Source organism: Neolamprologus multifasciatus, chromosome 9, assembly GCF_963576455.1.
Source record: "Neolamprologus multifasciatus chromosome 9, fNeoMul1.2, whole genome shotgun sequence".
Classification (NCBI taxonomy): domain Eukaryota; kingdom Metazoa; phylum Chordata; class Actinopteri; order Cichliformes; family Cichlidae; genus Neolamprologus; species Neolamprologus multifasciatus.
The window spans coordinates 18,346,398-18,365,972 of record NC_140447.1 but is presented as its reverse complement, the minus strand read 5'-3'; the positions used below and the strand labels follow the sequence as shown (position 1 = coordinate 18,365,972).

General features: G+C 46.7%; 1 protein-coding gene across 4 annotated transcripts in view; it reads right to left on the bottom strand.

The window, feature by feature from the left end:
• The window catches only part of boc (BOC cell adhesion associated, oncogene regulated), a 59,827-nt gene that overhangs the window by 3,086 nt on the left and 37,166 nt on the right, over window positions 1–19,575 (bottom strand). For 2 of the 4 annotated variants that reach the window (XM_085173477.1, XM_085173480.1), the window contains 16 exons: window positions 10,084–10,212; window positions 9,141–9,413; window positions 5,822–5,968; window positions 5,140–5,283; window positions 4,750–5,043; window positions 3,589–3,861; window positions 3,239–3,504; window positions 2,989–3,154; window positions 2,566–2,634; window positions 2,083–2,292; window positions 1,549–1,724; window positions 1,245–1,467; window positions 946–1,134; window positions 643–854; window positions 469–551; window positions 44–201 (listed from right to left, as the gene is read on the bottom strand). In XM_085173477.1, the coding sequence (XP_085029603.1) occupies window positions 44–201; window positions 469–551; window positions 643–854; window positions 946–1,134; window positions 1,245–1,467; window positions 1,549–1,724; window positions 2,083–2,292; window positions 2,566–2,634; window positions 2,989–3,154; window positions 3,239–3,504; window positions 3,589–3,861; window positions 4,750–5,043; window positions 5,140–5,283; window positions 5,822–5,968; window positions 9,141–9,413; window positions 10,084–10,212 (3,012 nt within the window). Of the gene's footprint in view, window positions 1–39; window positions 202–468; window positions 552–642; window positions 855–945; window positions 1,135–1,244; window positions 1,468–1,548; window positions 1,725–2,082; window positions 2,293–2,565; window positions 2,635–2,988; window positions 3,155–3,238; window positions 3,505–3,588; window positions 3,862–4,749; window positions 5,044–5,139; window positions 5,284–5,821; window positions 5,969–9,140; window positions 9,414–10,083; window positions 10,213–16,975; window positions 17,437–19,575 lie in introns of those variants that run through there. The other 2 variants (XM_085173479.1, XM_085173478.1) reach the window with 2 other exon arrangements.

The window sequence follows — 19,575 nt, the reverse complement described above, 5'->3', positions numbered from 1 at the left end:
GAGAACATTATGAGCAGATATTAATGGAGACACCCTCACATACTTGGAGCGACGTCCTCCGTTTTGTCTCCACCACAGAAGCCGCCGTCACCTCCCGCTTCCTGTGAGTCTAAAAGCTGATGTGGGGAGTTGAGGAGCTGGAGAGTGGAGTCATCTGGAGAATAGCAGGAGTGCTCAGGGTGATCAGGATGATCAGGGCCACTGAAGAAAACAAGAAAAACATATTAGATTTTTTTTATTGTCCATACCAGTTGTGATGTTTGGGATGTTCAGCCAACAAATTTCTTCAACATTTATCCAGGTGTTCAGTTTAAATTCTTGAGCCTGTTGGTCAAAATTCAGTTTTCTTGCTCATCAAATCAGGACAAAAAGGTTTTTTTAAATGTCACCAGTTCATATTGGTAGAATTATTTTAAGGTGTTAGTCCAGTACATTAGAAAGTAAATGGGTGTTATAATGAAATCACACCTGGTAGAATAGTGGTAAACAGGCAGGTGTCCATTGGGCTGTTGCAGCAGCGTGTCACACTCCATATCACAATCAACACCATCCTGCAAAGACAGACGAGCATACATTAAATATTCAAACAAAAATAAACCTATAGTTTAAAACCTAGTTTTGTTTTTGTTTTGTTTTTTTTACCTGTGGAAGGCCTGGCAGGCAGTGCTTAGGATGGTGAGGTTTTCCATTTGGTGTGTATTCTCCGTTGGCGGGGTACACGCCATGTGGAGCGGTCATGTGAGTATCCAGCGGGCAGTGGCCCACTAATGCAAGTCCCTGAAGAGGAACCATGGTGTACTGACATGACGACACGGGGGCGGCCACAGCGGGGAAGCACATGTCGGTTGTTTGCTCTGAAATGAGGACAAAACAGGAATTACACGGATGTGGACGGGAAAGACGTTAATCCCTGTAAAGACTCGAGGAACGGCAAAGTGCACTCACTCTGTTTGGCCCAAGCCCGCCACAGGCAAAAGGGGATGAAGGCGACAATAATGAAGACGAAGGCTCCCAGGACAACGCCAACTATGAGGTAGGGGAGGTCGCCGGGGCGAGGCACACCTCCATCAGGTGGTCCATACCGAGGGTCAATGGGAGTCTCTGATGGGAGAGGCTTCTGGGAGTTAGGACGAGCTGTAGAAAAAAGGAGAAAGAGGAAAAAATTAAACTATTAGCAAAGAAACTCTTTTGTAAAAGACAAGAGTGACTGACTGCGACAAGCTTTCGCCAACAAAGCACCTCACCTTTTGTTTCAAGGATCACGACATTGCCAAATTCGCTCTCTCCCTTCTCGTTGAAGCTCTGCATCTTGATGTCGTAGGCGGTCTCGGGCTGCAGGTCCGTAATCGAGTGCCAGTATCTGTCCCCTTCCACCACATCCTTCTTATAGTCGCTGTCATTATCGCTGTCTGTCGGCCGGTAGTAGATGTAGAAACCGTAGATGGGCGTGTTGTTTACAGGAGTGTACTGTCGAGGGGGAGAATAAATCACATTATAAATCACTGTAAGCTTGGTTTTGAAATCCTCAATCTCCTTCTGGACACTCACCGTCCATTTGAGAATGATGGTGGTCTCGTTGATGGCCTCGTTATAGGTAATGTAGGGTCCATCGACGGGGCGTTCGTGTGTTCTCCCGCCAACCACCGTGTATGCCTTGGAAGGGGCGCTGGGAGGACTGGAACCAATCACGTTCACCGCTACCACACGGAACTTATAGGACGTTCCTACAGGGAGAGGAACGGGCATTGTTCATCTCTTGGATTACAACCAGCCAGTGACGTTTTCCCATTGTTGTGCTGATTAATGAGGCTTGTTTTCACTTTACTGTCTGTTTTCTTTGTCTGAGCAAATGCGATGCTGTGCTGTGCTTTTGACTGATGGCAACAATTACTGAGATGATTGAAACAACACTCATTATGGTGATAAATTTTGCAGACCATGGGAATGTAATTATGTGGACATCATTGTTGTAATGATATGGTACGACATGTCCTACTGCTCCCCCCACCCCCACCGAGCCAGAGTAAACAGCTTTGAGCAACAACGCTACGGTTTTGAAAACAGGGTGTGAAGATGGCTGACCTTTCTCCAGGCCCGTGATCTCCACGGAGAGTCGCGACGGGGGGATGTTCTCCACCGCCGTCACCCAGTCCTCTCCTGCCTTCTTCACCTTCTTGTACTCCACCCGAAACGACTGGATGGGGAAGCCGCGGTTACCGCGTGGAATCCAAGTCACGTACGCCGACGTCTCAGTTGCTGTGGAGACCGTGGGCTTGTCGGGGGCTTCGGGAGCTGAAGAAAAGCAGGGAAGAGTGTCAAATGGACGCCACAAACAGGGACAATATACTCAAACTAGTGAGAGAAAGTTCAGCGACAATCACGTTCAGCACTTACTGGGAGCTCATCCTTCAGGGAACAGAAATGCAAGAGAAAGTGAGACTTGTTAGTGAAAGGAGAAGGTGAAACTGTATCTAGCTCTGTTCATAATCAAAGTAATAGATTTATTAGTATTGTTAATCAGAGAGGATTTTGTCTCAGTAATACACAGGACTGTTGAGAGCTTACGAGAGAGGCTTGGTGAGGGGACAGAGGGAGTCTTTGGAGGATCATTTGACACTCCCAGATTTTTGCGACCTGTGGACAAAAGAGATAAGACACAACATCATCTTAAAGAAATGTACTCCAAGTCATTTTTAAAGGAAAGGACTGGTGTCACTTTCTGACTCCCTTAGTCTGAGAAGTCAAAAGTTAAGATGTGTTTAAAGCTGTCAAAATAACGATTACCTTAAAGTGCCTCAGTGTTTAGCAAACATGACTCAAAACGGAACAAATAAGGGAATTTCTTGGGGACTACTTTTTTTTTTTTTTTTACAAGCAGATTATGCAGCAGCACGCTGATGTGAACTGACCACAAGTACCCGGCATGAAAAAAAAAGCACATGGCGCGAAGACTCAAGGAATCTAGTAGGATAACAGTTGTTGTTGTACCTTTGCCAGTTCTGAAGGTCATCATGGCTGGTTGTCCCAGCCCTGCACAGTTCTTGGCAGTCATCTCGACCTCATACAAGCTGTCCGGCTGCAGCTTGGATAGAGTCAGCTTATGGAGAGAGCCCGGGATACTGGTGGAGGTCCAGTCTGCAAGAAGTTCTCCCACCTGAGAGGCAGAGCAGGCTCAGTTACTAACACAAGAACACACGTGTGACTCTAAAAAGTTTCAACGATGAGCTTCTTGCAGTACCTTTCTGTATTTTATCATATACTCCAGTACAGGAGGTCCATGCTCGTGCCGCGGCTTCCAGGTGAGCTCATAATAGTCAGCCTTGCCTGTGCGTGGCTGACTGAGGATGATGGGGGCTTCTGCAGGCATGTACCCTGGAAATTCAGAGCAGTCTAGAGGCAACATGGCACCTGCAACCCCCGGCCTCACAGGCGGCTGCTCTCTCAGCACCTTGTCTGGGCTGAGCGGGCGGTAAATGGAAGGCAGCCTCCCTCGGGATAAAGTCCCTGTAACAAAACAAGAAGGATGAAATCTAACATCTGTGAAATAAAAGAAAATCATCAACAAATTACCAAACTGAACCCACTCACCGGTTGATACGGTGATGAGGCGAGCGGAGGCCTGTGAGCTGCCCACCCCGTTCTCAGCCATGCACTGGTACAGCCCGTCATCCCGGGGGCCCACTTTGGAGATGCGCAGCCCCCGGGGCGTGAGGCGGTGGCGAGAAGACTGGGCGAGCGGCTGGGCGTTGTGGAGCCACATCACAGAGGGAGCGGGCTTACCGCGGGCCTGGCAGATGAAGCGCACCGTGTCTCCGTACACGACTTCCCGCTGCTGCAGCTCCACCATCACCTGAGGAGGCTCTGCAGGGAAAAGACAAAAACAAAACACACACAAAGGAGAGAGGTGAGGAGGCCGACCTGAAACTTTGTGCATATGCATCTCTGTGGAAACATTTTACTATTTTCTGGTATTTGTAGACCAAACTACTAATCGAGGTAAACTTCGGTGCTTCGGTGAATACAATCGTTCACCAAAACACTTAATTGATCTCCTGATTCCTTAAGATTGCTTTACAAGTGCCAAAAATTTCCAATATTTACATTTTTATATAACTATTTTTGTCTCGCTAACCATCCAAACCCCAAAATTTTCTAACTATAGTGGAAATACTATAAGCTGGAAACAACATGGTTCGTGTTCTTGCTTGATAAGTGACTTAATCGATTCTGAAAACACAGTTGTAGTGTGTGTGTGTGTGTGTGTGTGTGTGTGTGTGTGTGTAAGGGGGTGTGTGGAGCCAGGCTGGGCCAGCTAGTTGATGGTTGGCTGCTTGTGAATGGGGGAAAAGACAGAGCTCATTACAGCTACAGCAGCACTCTGGCTTTAATTAGAGCCAGCTGCAGAGAGACGAGCCCACAACACATTCATACACAAACATGCACGCACACACACACACACACACACACACACAGAAAATCACTGTAAAAACAGTCATCCATAACCTAGACACACTCAATCAAGTCCTGGTGCAGAATAGAGAGCTCTGTCTCCACCAACTCTGTGTTGCAAAACACCGCCCACACTGCTCCTCTCTCACACACTCACACGGGGTCTGTGCATACAAAACCCGTCTTGCCAGTCCGCCAAACAGGAGTCGATGTAATTATTAAATCCATGACACAGAAAAAACTTAAAACAAAACAAAAGTACCTTGTAGAATCAAACAAAAAACATTTCATTTTACTCACCAAACACTTGGACGTCATAGAGCACCACGGCAGAGCTGGCCGAGCCGATGCCATTGTCTGCCCCGCAAGCGTAAGTGCCCGAGTCTCCCTCGCCGACTGCGTCGATAAGCAGGTTGCTAAGCAGGAAGCGCGTGTTGTTGTGGAGACGCAGGTCCTGCCCGTCCTTTGCCCACGTGACCTGGGGAGTTGGGATGCCACTGGCCACACACTCCAGCACCAGCCGCTGGCCTTTAGTCACCATGATGGAGCGGGGTGCCGGCGGGTAAATGATCCGAGCCGCTTCTGATGTGGAGCCTGAAAGAATCGAGGCATTGTGCGTGTGAGCACCTACGAGTAAAATGCGTCCCTGCAAGACCATAATGCCATGCTGAATGAGCAATAGTGACTCACGGCGTATGCGCAGACGATCAGCAGAGGTGGACGTTTTAACCTCCTGAGTGACGGGGTTGTAGGCAGCACACTTGTAGGGCCCCTCATCATCACGTGTGGCGTTGGCTATCTGCAGGTTCCCTGATGGCATGATGAGGTAGTTCCCTGCAGTACCAAACAAAAACATAAGTCTGAGTGAGAGGGGTGCAGAAGAAAAGCAGAGAAAATAATCAGAAATACCACCGAGACAAAGAGGAACCACAGAAAAGCCGAGTCCATGTTGTGAAACAGCGTGGGTAATATGAGCCCTGTGTGCCATTCCAATACATAGCTGCACTTCCAGCTGAAGCCACAAAGTGGCACTGTCGAGTCTGACCCAAGTGAATGCTCTTCAATGTGGTATTCATTTCCTCACAGATAAGGTAGATATCAGTACCTACAGCTCCCAGGCATCATCAGCATACCAGCTACAAACCACTGGAGCTTTTCTTCTCTTCCAGGCAACTTAGAAGTAAATAGTTTGAAAAATAAACAACTGCATTCCCATGTTTCAACATTCTCCAGATAATGCCCTTATCGGTGGTTTTACGATGGGTCAGATAGCAGGATTATAGCATTCCGGTAAATTACGAAGATAGTATGGGAATTAAGGAGAGAGAGTGAATGCTATAAAAGATCTTGAGGGATTAAAGCAGCTGGTTACCTTTGGATGTTTCCAGCCATTCCTGTTTGACGCTGTAGCGAACCTGAGCCTTGGGCTGGCTTTCGGGGAGGTGACATTCAATAACAGCCGTGTTGCCTTCATCCACTTCGATCTCCTGCTGGTCATCGGGCTCGAAGTCCCGCAGCTCTAAAAAACAACAAAGACATGAGGAGAAAAATCAGTGCCGTCTCATAGCTACAACACATTTCACCCTTCTTTCATCATCTTAATATGCAGTGTAAATCACGTCTAACTGCACATGTATACAGTCATTCCTCGGCTTCAGATGTACAAAACCGCAATATTCAGAGCAATAATAACTGTGCTGTTCCCATGTTGGGTGTCTCTCATGTCAGTCCGACTTTTCTGTGTTGTAACCACATTCCCACAGCTTCTCTAATGTTCCCTCTTTTTGGAAAAAAAACTTCTACCTCCACTTCTTTCCCACTGCTCGTCTTTACGTGATCCGCTGAAATTCGCAGGAATTTTAGGAAAGCACTTCAAGCTAATTTTTCTGGTGTCAGTAACATTTGAGTAGGCCACATTAATCTTGTCAAACATTATACCGGGGGACTGGAGCCGGGTCAGATTCCGTGGGAAATGGTGGGAGTGGGGATTACCGGGGCCATGTGCTGTGACTGTGTCCCACAGACACACGGTCTGCACAGCATAGACACTTATCTGGCCCCCTGACCTTCTAAGCCCCTGCCTGAGCGGCCTGGAGGCCTGGCATTGGGGGGGTCAAAGGGGAGAAAGCGCCATCCTATAGGGTTTCATTGCCATTTTATAGATTTGAAGCAGAGAGTTACCTAACATGAGACAGAGAGAAGAAACAGGAGCAAAGAGAACAGCACAGGAGGGGAAAATAACACCCAAAGAAATTTGTCATTAAGGCGTCCAACAGTGAAATGAAAGATAAATAAAACTTCTCCAGGAACGTAATTAAACGTCTGCCAGCCTTTGTTGATTTATTCTTAACAAACACAGCCTCTCCATTCTTTCCAGAGCTGCTATAACTGGTGTGTTTTTCTTGGACCCGGCACACCGAGCTGCCCGTATGCACACACAGTCAGCTGATGAGTCTTTGTACACCTCTAATTCAACAAGCAAAGTTTAGTTAACAGTATCTATTGATAGGGGCTTTAAAGTGATTTACTAAAAGCACTGAACAAACACATTCACTGCGGGCAGCCGATTTATCCACCACGCACGCTGGATCTGCCCCCTCTGCAGGCGCCTGGGGGAGCTTTAATGGGCGTAATGGGGGAGATTGTCTAACACGCACGCACACATTAACAACAAACACACAACACAACCCTATGCCTGTGTCAGCTCTTATTCTGAAAGATGAGAATCCCAGCCAGGACATGTCAAGCTTAGCGGGGTGTGTTGAAGGGGAAAAAACCTCAAGGATAGGCCGTGCGGCGCTCCATTTGCAAAATCAATCAGGTGCTGTTTTTACAGACACCCCTTCCCCCACCTCATATCTCCCCACTCTACCTTCCTCCTCCTTCTCCTGGCTGTTTCTCCCAAATTCCTTCATATATACCTTTTAACGCCCCCTCTCACAACTCTACTGCCCCGCATTCTTCACAGGAAAAAAAAAAAAATCCCCTCATGGGAGCCTCTCAGGTGTGCACGCGAGCGCGCACATGTGATGTTTCTTGTGAGTGCATCCTGCATGGATGGAGGATTGATGGCATTCATAAAGTGAAGCAGACCTCCCGCACCACGGCTGCTTGGCAGGGTGAGAAGGAGCGAGAGAGAGACAGTACATTCATCATCTTTATGTGCAGCAGCAACAGGAGTCCCGCGCGCACGTCTCTGAATTATAACACGTTATAGCAACGTGTTGTGCGTTCACGTTGTGCAGATACATGTTTCTACGGTAAAAAAAAAAAAAAAGGGAGGAGGGTGATTGTCTGCACAAGAATTCAAGCGGGGGAGCTTTTAAGTGATGCCAAGAAGACGCAGATTTTTCGGAGTCGGATACTGTGGAGGGTCTGGAGTCAACGTATCCTGATCACAAAAAACATGTGCGTACAACTAAGAGGGCTCACAAGGACAGGCAAGCACGTACACACTCCCCACGGAGCAGTTCCTTAGGCGGTTTGGGGGTGGCCGAGGAGAAGCAGTTATTAAATTAAAGAGGCTTTTTTGGGAAGGCGGGGCGAACAGACTGGCTCCACATGTGGTTGTCCCAGCGTGATTCATCCACTATTGGAGCAATCAATAACTTTTAATGCCTTTGTAGCTACAGCCTCTGGAGAAAACCCAAAGAAAAATAAGAGCGAGAGAGGTGAAGATGACAAAAAGAGGAGGATGAGGGGGAGAAAGAGAGAGAGGGAGACGGCGATAATGAAAGGAGGCGAGCTGAGAGAAAGTGACAGGGTGAAGAGTGAAAAACGTGCGAGGAGAAATGTGTGTGAAGATGATTGTGGAGGGATCCGAGGAGGCAGAGAATGTGACACCACGTCTCGTCTCGTGTCAGGATCTTGTCTCGACTGGCCTAAAAACAGCTTCCAGTTTCTGCAGCCGCATACATCACATCCCTACGCGTAAAACAATACTGGTAAAAGCACCCTCCCCGCCCCCCTAGCTAATGGTGTGCTCTGCTGGGGCGTATACCTAGATCCTCTGTCCACTCTTATCTCCACTCAGCCCTCAGCACAATTACGGGGCCATAACTTCTGGCGAGTCCTGCTGTCGGGCCCTGCAGTGAGGAATGTGGTGTTGTGGGGAAAGCAAAGGGCCAATGAAGGTAGGGGGGCCTCCAAGCTAAGTCCTGCTGGTCTCCCCCCCCCGCTTGCTCAGACTGGCCCCTGGGTCCCCTTCATTCCTCCAGCTCAGGTTTCACAGTTTCAGGCCCCCTTTTCAGTCCCACAATGGATATCAAATACAACACCGTACACTAGCAAAGCACTAAAAACGTCAACATGGGGAATCATTTATTTTAACTCTATTAAATTGACGCAGCTGTTTTTTGTCTGAGTACACAGAAGAAAAACTGCCTGACTGTGCAGAGTTTATCCACTTATTACTGATGTGCAACAGATTCTCACTGGAAGGACCAAAACTGCAGTAGGTTTATATTTTTTTTTCTCCCCAAAACCACAGGTAGTGGAAAAGTACGAGGTTTACAGTGATGTACTGGTAAAGGTTTAAAGCAAACAAATGCCGCCCCTTCACTGCTTTTGTTCTACTTAGAGAGAGAGAAAAGAAAAAAAGTCCAACGCGTTCTTTGGATATTTTGACAAACCAAAAAGGGGCCCCTTTGTTTGTGTTTATTTGTCACAGCTTCGTGTGGGTGGCTACTCACTGGCAGCAGTGACGTTAGCAGGCACACTGGCTAGGGCTCCGGCGCTGGTGCTGGCCACACACTGGTATCTGCCAAGAGTCTGATTGGAGAGAACCGGGATGAACAGGCTGCTGGGCCTCAGCACTACACCCAAATCTCCGTCTACCAGCTCATTGCCGTTGAGGCGCCAGCTGATGTTGGCGGAGGCGGGACGGGCACTGCAATGCAGGGTGACGCTGCCTCCCAGCTTCTGCACCACGGATGTGGGCTCTTCGTTGAACGCCGGCACCTCGTCTGAGGAAACGATTAACAACAAGGATTCAGATGCAAATTAGAAACTCTTCATGTGAGCATGCGTATAAAAGATATTTCCAACTCATTACACATCGGGCAACTGATATGTATGTTTCCCATCATTTCTTTTCTTGATTAGTTGGAAATCCAAAGCAAAGTCTGACGTGATTAAATCACAAAATTTCCTACAACAGACCAAGAAAAGCAGCAAATTCCCAAACAAATGTTTGGCTTCTTTGGTTGCAAATTTTGCTTGAATCAGTGAATGAGCTAATCGCCGTGGCTCCACATACAATACTTGCATTATTTTTAGTGGCAAGAACAGCTCATGCACACTATTCCCGCCTTCCGATTTCTTTCAAACATACTGCTGTACCTGCTGCTGCCAGATACATAACATTTCACTCGCTGTGCCTCAGCCAGAATATTTTGTCCCCGGCAAGGACTTACTGTGTATCAGGTGTGTAAAGGCACTCAGTAACTGAGGGTAGAGTGAGGTAGAAAACTGCCATAGCAAATTGTGACTGAGGGCATGAAGACAGATGGATGGAAAAAGAAAACATTTTCATTATTACGTTGCCTACTGTTAATACACAGAGAGAGGAAATAGGCACTGGGATTACAGTGAGAGTGGGGTCCAGTACTTCACAAGCTAATGTTGTTTACTCACCGGTGAGTGAAGCGCCGCTCTGCAGGCAGCACAGCAGTACTGCGCCAAGAGCGCACAACACTGGAGCCCTTCTCTTTTTCATCCACGGAGTCCAGTCTTGCTTTCCAGACATCTTCCATACACTACCCCCTGAAACACACAACAACAGGAGGTGGTTAGAAAGGTCACGTACAGACTGAGCAAAACAGGCTTTAGTCAGTTTGCTTCAGTCAAACCTGACTGAAGCAAACAGGCAGAACTGCACCGAGACACGCATCCTCCATCTAAACAGCGCGCCGCTCCCTCTGATTGAATTTTACTTGTATACACACGTGCACGAACAGGCGGCCGCTAACGAAACACAAGCCAGGCGAGGCGGTGCGCTCAGCAGAAAAACTCCAGACACAAATAAAGCCTTTCTTTTCTGTCAGCCCCCATCTCACCGCTGACCCCATCTCCTCCCGCTGCACCCGCACCCATCCAGCCCACGCTCATCAAAGGGGCGCCCTCATTCTGCGTGCCGTAACCCGACCCTTCCACCTTCCTGCTCAGGTGTAACTGATACAGGTAGAGCGGTATAAAGAGAGGGAAGAAGATAGAGGAGAAGACGAAAACACACAGGCTGCTTTCAAGAGTTTGGACAAAGAGCAACTAATGAGAGGTAGTAGAAGGGAGGGAGGCACAGGGTGGAAATGTATATATATCCTAGCAGTAAGGAGTGAGGATAAGATGGATACTTAAAATACAAATAGAGAAGTCGCTGGTAATGGTTAGTCTATTAACGGTTAATATAGAGAGAGCGGAGCTTTTCTCTCTCTCCCCTTGCTGCCAAGTTTCCCAAATTCTTTCCTGTCAGGTTAAACTAACAACTTCCCGTCAGGATGAGGAGGGTGGTCCTGCAAAACTAAATCTCCCCTTTCTCCCCACTCACTCCCTCTCTCCCTCACATGCACGCATGTCCTCGAACATGCAACGGTCCCGCGAGGAACCTGCAGAAGTGGAAGCGGCACGCAACTTTGAACATGTATTTTTGTTCTGAGCTTAATAAGGCAACGGGGATGATTAATGAAGCCTGCCTGCACACCAGCGCGCTCACACACAGAGAAGGGTCCCAAGGCAGGACAGTAAGAGAATGGAAACTTTTACAGTACACCTTCATCATCTAATGGTAGCAGTGAAGAAAAAAAGATATATATATATATATATATATATATATATATATATATATATATATATATATAAGTTTGGCTGCCTGGCACATGAAAACGAGCAGAGCGGTGGGGTGATGGAAAAGCAGCTGCAACAGCTCCACAAGGCCACACATCACTCTCTGCTCCGTTTTAATTGCACATTATGAATGTGTAAACAATTTCAGATGACTAAGTCTCGTGCCATCAACAGCAACAAAGCAGCGCTCTGCGTGGAAAAGACAGCGTGGCGCAGTAATGATTAGTCAGCCCCGTAATGAATCGAGTTTATTTACACCAAGAAACACACAGAACTTTTTTCTCTTTTTTTTTAGCTGCTAAATGCTCCAGTGTTCGAGTTGTTTTTGTATGCTTCCTGCTTGGTGTTGGATTTTAAGATGCTACAACCCCCGCAAAAGCAAAAGGGAACTGGATTTGAATGGTAACTCTACATAATGCTGATAAAAAATTTGTCTTAATACCCTGTTAGACAAAAACTCCAATCACTGATTTCTCTAGATTCACACATGTGTAGACCTTCTGTTTATCTGAGACAAGCCCTCAAGAATGAGGATAACCCTTAGTGTCAGCCCTACATACATGTACAGTTTCATTTAATCACTCGTCCACACAAAGTGGCTCATCAGTAGCGGGCTCACTCTGTAAACAAACAGCACGCTACTGTGGGGACCAGGAGGGAGCAGAGCTGAAGGCCTGTGGCTTCTGTGGCTGGTCACTATATGGACACAACTCAGTACAGCTGCCCATAAAAAACACCTACATCTCTGTGGAGCACCTGTCCCAACTGTGAGAGTCACTAACCATAAACCAACTACACAAACCGGTCTGCCAACGACACGCACAGCGGGACACGCTACCTCAGCGCGTAGCCCTCCCACATGTCTGATTTCTCATTCTTTTCAAAATAAAAGCACTAGCAATCAGACGAAGGACAGAGCTTTGTTGCAAAGGCACCTCGTACAATATCACTCCCGTAAAAAACAGCCCAGCTTCTCTGAGTGTGTCTGTTGGTCTGATTCATTAGCGAGCTGGGTCCCGTGTTTGCTTAGCGGATACCCTGCGTCAAGATGAAGAGTTGCCCTGACATCCATGTCCAACTTTTTCCATCACTCCTTCCCAGAGAAGCCAGAGAGGGAAAGAGGAGCCTCCCACGCATCAGCGACACTGATATAAAACAGAGCGCACACACACAGACAGCTCCCCTAAATTAAAAGCAGTGTGCATGTGCACGTGTGTGTCTGTTTGTGCACACATATGCCTGTGACTGTTTTGTTACAGCCCTACCATGAGGAACGACGCCGCATGGCAAACACATTGTGCGAACAGCTTTGCGGTATATGAGACATACTTTAGTGACAGTACAAGAGAGGGAACTCTGTGAACTGTTCAAATCTGCCAGTCCCACTGAACAAGTATGACTAGAGTGCAACCATTCCTGTAGTCACAGTAAGGACCTGAAACTCGACTCGCTACAGTTTTGATGTAGACCAGTAAAAGAGACAGCAAACGATGACAGCTGTGATTTTTAGATTTTGGGCAGCTGTTTTAATATTTATCTTTTGGGTAATATAGCTTTTTTTTTTTTTAGTTTAATTAAGGATTTTGTTCATTTAAGTATTGAATTTAAAAAAAGTCTAAACTTGCTGACATTATTGAAAGATTTTCAACCTACCCCTGCAACAGGTGGTCCTGCATGCAACATATGCATTAAATAAAATGTGAAAAATCAACTTTTTATAACATAATTGTGCATATACACTGCTACAGATCCATATTAAACAGAGTTTCTGCAGGATTTCTTCTATCAGATCCATTCTTGTGGTTTCAGCAGGTTCAGATTTTCCTACCCTCCCTCAGTGCCTTCATGTTCCCTTTGAAATTTAGGGAGAAAAAAAAAGACTTTGATGCTTATTACATCTATAAAGGTGTCAATAGAGAAAATGTTTTAATGGCACGTATCCATGTATTGCACAAAAAATCCTTTCCAGACAGTTCTGTTCAAACCCTTTAAACTCATCTTGGTTTATCGTGATTAAAAAGTTCATTTTCAAGGGAGGAGTTTTTAAGGGATTATCTTCGAATGCTGTGGTATTTTAATGGTCATCACAGGGAGATCTTAAAGGTGTCTTGACTTGCAATTTGCTGTGAACACTTAATAACTTGCCTTCAGGACTAAGGAGTGATCACCTTAATAGTACGATTAAACATTTCTATCCTGGTGGGAGTGTCCTCGGGGGCAAAAACATATGAAAAACTTATGAATCTTATTGTATTATGGCCAACCTTTTAAAAAGTGCTTTCATCATATCACAAATGAGGGAATATGTTTTGGAAGAATTACATTCCATCCCTCCAGTAGAGTTACCATGTGGTGGACCAACACCATCGGTTACTGGACACAGATAGCAGTGGACAGCCAAACTAGCAATATACCATTTTTGTGTCCTCATGGTGTCCGCTTTGAATAGGCATCCATTCTTTGTGTCCTTGTTGTGCAGCATCTGCAAGGTCACGAAAAATTGGCAAGCACACGGATGTCTGCTCAGAGCCACGTGTTCGCCCTCGGATACCTAAATAAGCGTCACTTGAATTAAAACGGACGTTTGCCCATTTTGCATACTCTGAAACCACAAGAAGAAGCTACTCTGTGCGTGTTCTTACTCCAACACCTGTTTGGAGAGGGCGAGGAGAAAGCACAAACAGCAGGCAGTGAGAGGTTGTGGCGGTGGTGTGCAGGCATGCATCACGAGCTGTAGGTATGCCGGTGTCTCATATGCCGTTGTGGGGCAGAGACACTTGACAGAAGTTGATTGTGAGCGTGCTAAGTAAAGACACCGGGGCCCCCGTTCTCCTGGGCCACTGCCGGTCCCATTGTGCCCCTGCCTCTGTGGATAAATTCATTTTGACAACCCTGCTAATTGGATAAAACCCGACTGGAGCCTCCTCCCTGAGCTCTCACATTCCATCTGCTTTCTAGCACGGAGAAGACGAACAGGAGAGAGAGGAGGCAGTGAAGGGGTATCAGGGTAGTAACTTCTCGTGAGGAGCTGAGCTGTTGAATATTTATCACCTCCCCAAAGTCCCCTCTTGCGCTCCCTCCTCCTCCCCCAGTTTTTACGTCTTTTTACAACCCGTGCGCTCCCCTCCCTTCCACCCCACCCTATCCTCCCTTAAGGTTCTCCAAACACCACAAAGCCCCCCCTTTAGATAAACACATGCGGTGTCAAGTGTTAGGAGTGCCGGGGGTTCAACTGCCCCGCTCGGGCCCGCAGCCCACAATGCCACACCGCATAGCTGTCATGCGGGAGGCCGGTTGCCCCTGGCGACGCTAACAGGCAGAACGCACCTTAATAGAGTGGAGAGTCATTGTAAAGCAGTGAGCCGGTGCACAGACAAAGACCCCGCAGACCCCTGGAGAAAGGGGAGACGCTACTCTGAAGGGTCCGGGGAAGAGCTGATGGGCCCTGCTCAATGACCAAAGAGAAGAGGGAGGGTGGGGTGGGGGGGTGCTCAATGACCAAGAGGTTTCTGTAGTGTGTGGAGAGTTTGTGGAGGCAGAGAGGAGGAGAGAGAGTTCGGTGCCTTTAAAGACTGATGTGAGCCGGGTGAAGAGGGTTTTATGGATGCAGGGGTAGGTGGGTGGGTGGAGAGGTTGACTGAGAAAGCTGAACAGAGACTCAAATTAATAGAGAGGATGTCAACTGGCAGGCGAGCAGGAGGAGAGAGCAGAGCCTCATCAATGAGCGGCTGTGTTCGAGGGAGCGTGTGTGAGAGCAACGCTGAATGTCTCAACATATTTTCTCCTCATTCTGTCAATCTGTTGGCTGGCCTCTTAGCCTGGCCGGGGTTTTGGTGCTGAGTAAAGGAGGAGGACGCGCATGGTCCAACACAACCACATCCAGTTTACCATTAGACCATCACACAGGGCAACTACATAAAAGATGAGAAGGGGATTTTTATTCCAACAAATTCTCAAGAAAACACTGCGAGAGGCGTCACATGTTAGCTTCTGGTCAATGACTTCCTTGTTCTGTTAAACCTAGAGTCCAACACCTAAAGATTTTCACCCAAAAGCTACATGGATTATTGACTAACCCGATTAACCAACTTTAGAAAGTCATGTATAGTTTCCTAAACCCCCAAAAAGACAGAATCAAAAGTCTTGTTTTGTCGAACTCGCAGTTTGAAAGCAAAAATATTTTTACTTCATTTTCTGCAATAATAAAAGGGAGAGAGAGAGGGAGCACATGCTGACACTGGAGATGCCAGCGTTAATCCAGCTAGTTTTGCAGATTATTCACTTAACTGTTTCCGCAATAACTCTGCACATGGATATTTTTTTTTTTGGTCACCCAAAATGTCAAAACTCAAATATGTACATATAATCTGAATAGAACTGGGCAGAAATACATGCGGTTTTGTGTTAATTACTTTAGTATTAATGCGTGTACCTCTGGATGTTGCCCATCTCTACTATAATGCAGAATGGAAGATGCAAAAACTGAAGCGGACAACCTCCGTTGTTTTCTCTTTTGCCAACGCAACACCAAATCTTGGCAGAGACTAAGTCTAAAAATCGATTCCCACCTCTCTTTCCACTCCCCCGCAGACAAGAGGACATTATGGAGTCCCCCTTGGCATAAAAATGCTGCCCAACAGGTGGAGAGGGGGCCAGCTCAAATCCTCCACTCAAAACATCACTCGTTCTCATGCCATAAAATTACACATCAAAAGCATCCCTAACGAGGTTGAGAACCTACCCCCTCCTCCTTCATAATACGCTCTCTCAAACACACACGCACGCTTCACAAAGTATTAACGAGCTATACGCCCGTCCAAGCCCTCCTTCACCCCCTCCCCAAACCGACACTAACGAGCTACAGTGCGTCTCGGGGATTAACGAGAGGGATCTGGACAGGCCTGCCATGTAGAGGAGGGGGCGTTCTAATCAATTAGGCACTGAAGCATTTGCATAATTTAGATAACGAAGCCGAATTAACCACGGAGAGCTAATTACGGTGCCATGGTGAGCACATCCACCCACATTCTTCTGCCTGGTGTGGGATGCCAGCGTGCCCACCAAGGCCATGGGAACAGGACTGGATCATAGAGGCTTCCTGGGGAGTTAGTTAGACCTGGAAGGACGGGAGCGAGGAAGAAAGGAGTAGAAAAGATAGAATACCAGGGTTGGGAATTCAAAAGAATAGAGAAAGATGTACAGAAGAACAGGAAGAAGGACACTGAGACCATTCCATATTCTTACTCCATATTAATAAGGAATAGTATCCATTATTGTTATGGAATAAGGATATGGAGAATGATTAAGATAGAAAGCTAGAAGAACAGAAAGATGGATAGAAACAGATGATAGAATTAAGGATAACAAAGCAAATAGAAACATAGCAAAAAATGTTAGAAAGATAGATGGCAGGATACAAGGACAGAAGGATGGATATAAAAAAGGATGATAGAAATATTTTTTTAAAAGAATAGAAAGATGCCAAGAAGGAAAGGAGGACAGATAGAAAAAAGGATAATACCCAGGATTTCACAGTACTCATCGCACAAACACACACGCGCGTGCATGCAGTTACATATTTCATTTACCCACAACCATTCTCTCCTTGCACAAGAAGCACACACACTCGGTGACACATAAGCAAGCAATCACACAAACTCCTATTACATGGTAAAAGTATACTCACAGAGGCACATAAATATGCAGACCTCAGGAAGTTTTTCCAACACCAAATGTCAACACGCTAAAAAACAGGCTACCACTTATCCCAAGCCCGAGAAATAAAACGCACGCACGCCACGGCATTCACGCATGCCAATATAGACTTTCATAGCTGTACGTATATGCAGCCTGCTCTTTGTGTGTTCCTGCGGCGCTGGGAGAGAGGGGAGGGAGAGAGGAGGGATACGGGGTGGGTTAAAGGGGGCCCCCCAACTCTTTTGGCAGCTCATGCATCAGAGTGAATGGAACCAATTATAAATCAAGAGCAATTTCTCCCCATTATTCAGCAGGAACCGGGAGGGGGGGGGGGGGGGGGACTGGCCCTACAACTCTCAGTGGGAGATGAAGGAAGGAAGAGAAAAGCAGAGCGGGTGAAATATTATATGAAAAACAGATACGAGGAGGCATTAGGAAATTGAGATAAGGTGGTGGTGGTGGTGGTGGGGGGGGGGGGGGGGTGACAGAAAGAGAGATGAGGGAATGGAGAAAGACTGTAAAGTTAGAAGGAGCAGGCCAAATGAGAAGGTTATAGGAAAAAACAGACATGAGGATGAATTGGGAAATGGATAAGAGGCAGGAACGTGAAGAGAACGCGATGGGTTCGACCGCGTCAACTGAGTTTGAGATGGTGCAATAGCGCCTGACAGCCTAGTTCATGGTTATCGAGTGAAAGCTGTTGCATCTCAAAGACATTCTTGGGAAGGGAAACAGCTGGAGGAGGCTCTTTTCAAAGAGAGCTCTCAGTTTCAGGAGCAGGATTTGTGAGACGCAGTAAAGCAGAGCTACCATTTGTCCTGTCACTCAAGGCCACGGATGTGCATTATCCTGCATAAAATAAAAACCTCATACAGATACAATTTGGACAGCAGACAGAGCCGCGCTGTCGATGGAAAATTCCAGCACTGATAACCTCAGGGGCCCAATACCTCACTAATCTGGTGCCCAGTGATTTATTCTGTTGAATCATGTCTTCTCCTGCCAGTCTGACATTCTTCGATGATGAGTTCTTGCTCTCTGGGGCAACACTTTAAATCTGATTATTGGTTGTAGCTCTGGGATACATCCCAGATTCCAGCTTTTTTTTTTGTTGTTGCCGCTTTTATTGATCTTTAACACAAGCTGGAGAAAAGAATACAACGCACTTATTATTCCAGCGTGCGTGCAGGCTCAGCGCGCCACACTCAGCGAGACCGCACGCAAAAGGTGAGAAACTTAAGGAAACCAACGAAAGGGAGGAAACTTTTCCAACTGCGTGCATGAAAGAGAGCAGAAAGAGCAGGAACGTGACTGTGAGGCTTAAACCGAGCGGTTCCAGTCAGAATGCAATCTTAAGCATGTGTGTGAATGATCTATTAGAGCGTCTGGGTTGCTTTTGGCTCGTAATAACACCCCCCTAATCTTTGTCCAAATATCTGCTTTGCACACACAGGACTATTTGTCTGCACACACACACAGCTTTCTTACCAGAGTCTGGAGTTGATCAATGATCTAACAACACTCATACCGCACTCTCAATGTGCATTTGTGTGTGTGTGTTTGTGTAAGAGAGCGAGAATGAGAGTACGCCCTGGGTAACTTCATTATCCAATCAAGAACTTTTACTTTAAGCAGATCAACTCAACTAGTTTCAAGGCTTTGGACAATCTCTATAAAGCTGTTAAGACATTACACATTGGCTGTTTTTGATATACATATATGTGTATAAACTGAACACATGTGTGCAGATATGGTTTGGCAAACGTTGCCTAAAAGCGGGCTTCTGTAATGGAAAAAGCTGAACAACCATCTCTTGTTCAACAGACTTTTTCCCTTTCTTTCATTGCATCTAATTTATCTTCATTCCTTCTTCAATAATCTGCTTGATCACAGCCTAATTAGCATCTCCAACACTGTCAAAACTTTCTAGTTCCCCCCTTTTCTTTTTTTCACCCACCTCCCTCCTCACATTCCTCTCTCCCTCTCACTCTGTGGTCCTGGCTGACAGGATCAAGAGAACATAGGTATGCAGCCCCAGGGGAGGTGCCTAGACCCCGGCCACCTGCCAGTCCAGGTGTCCCTCTTTGGTTATCTGATGTCTGACTGGACACAGAAACCCTCCTGGGGGAACGAGGCTCAAGTCCAAGCTTCCAATCTGTCAGTGCGGGAGGACTAATGCATCGTATGTCAACAGGCCAATAATGTCTGGCAGTGGAAAATGAGGCAGCCTTATTTGGCGATGAGTGTGTTCCTCGCTCGTTTATGAAAAGTACATTATGAAGTAAACTAGTCACACTTCTCTCTCTCAAGTCTTTAGTAACCCTTTTTCTAATGCACTAATCTCAAAACCACCACACAGGTGACAAGTAATACATTCCAGTGCAAGGAGATGATCTTGATGGGAGGGTAGCTACCGCTCACACACACACACACACACACACACACACACACACACAAGCAAAGGCCTACAGATTCTCTCTGCAGGCTGTTATGACTGCATGAGCGTACCTGCTGTCAGAGATGAAAGCGTGCCCCCAGGATGGAGCTTTTTCTTCTTCACCTTTGTCAATTAACACGGATGTTACACCC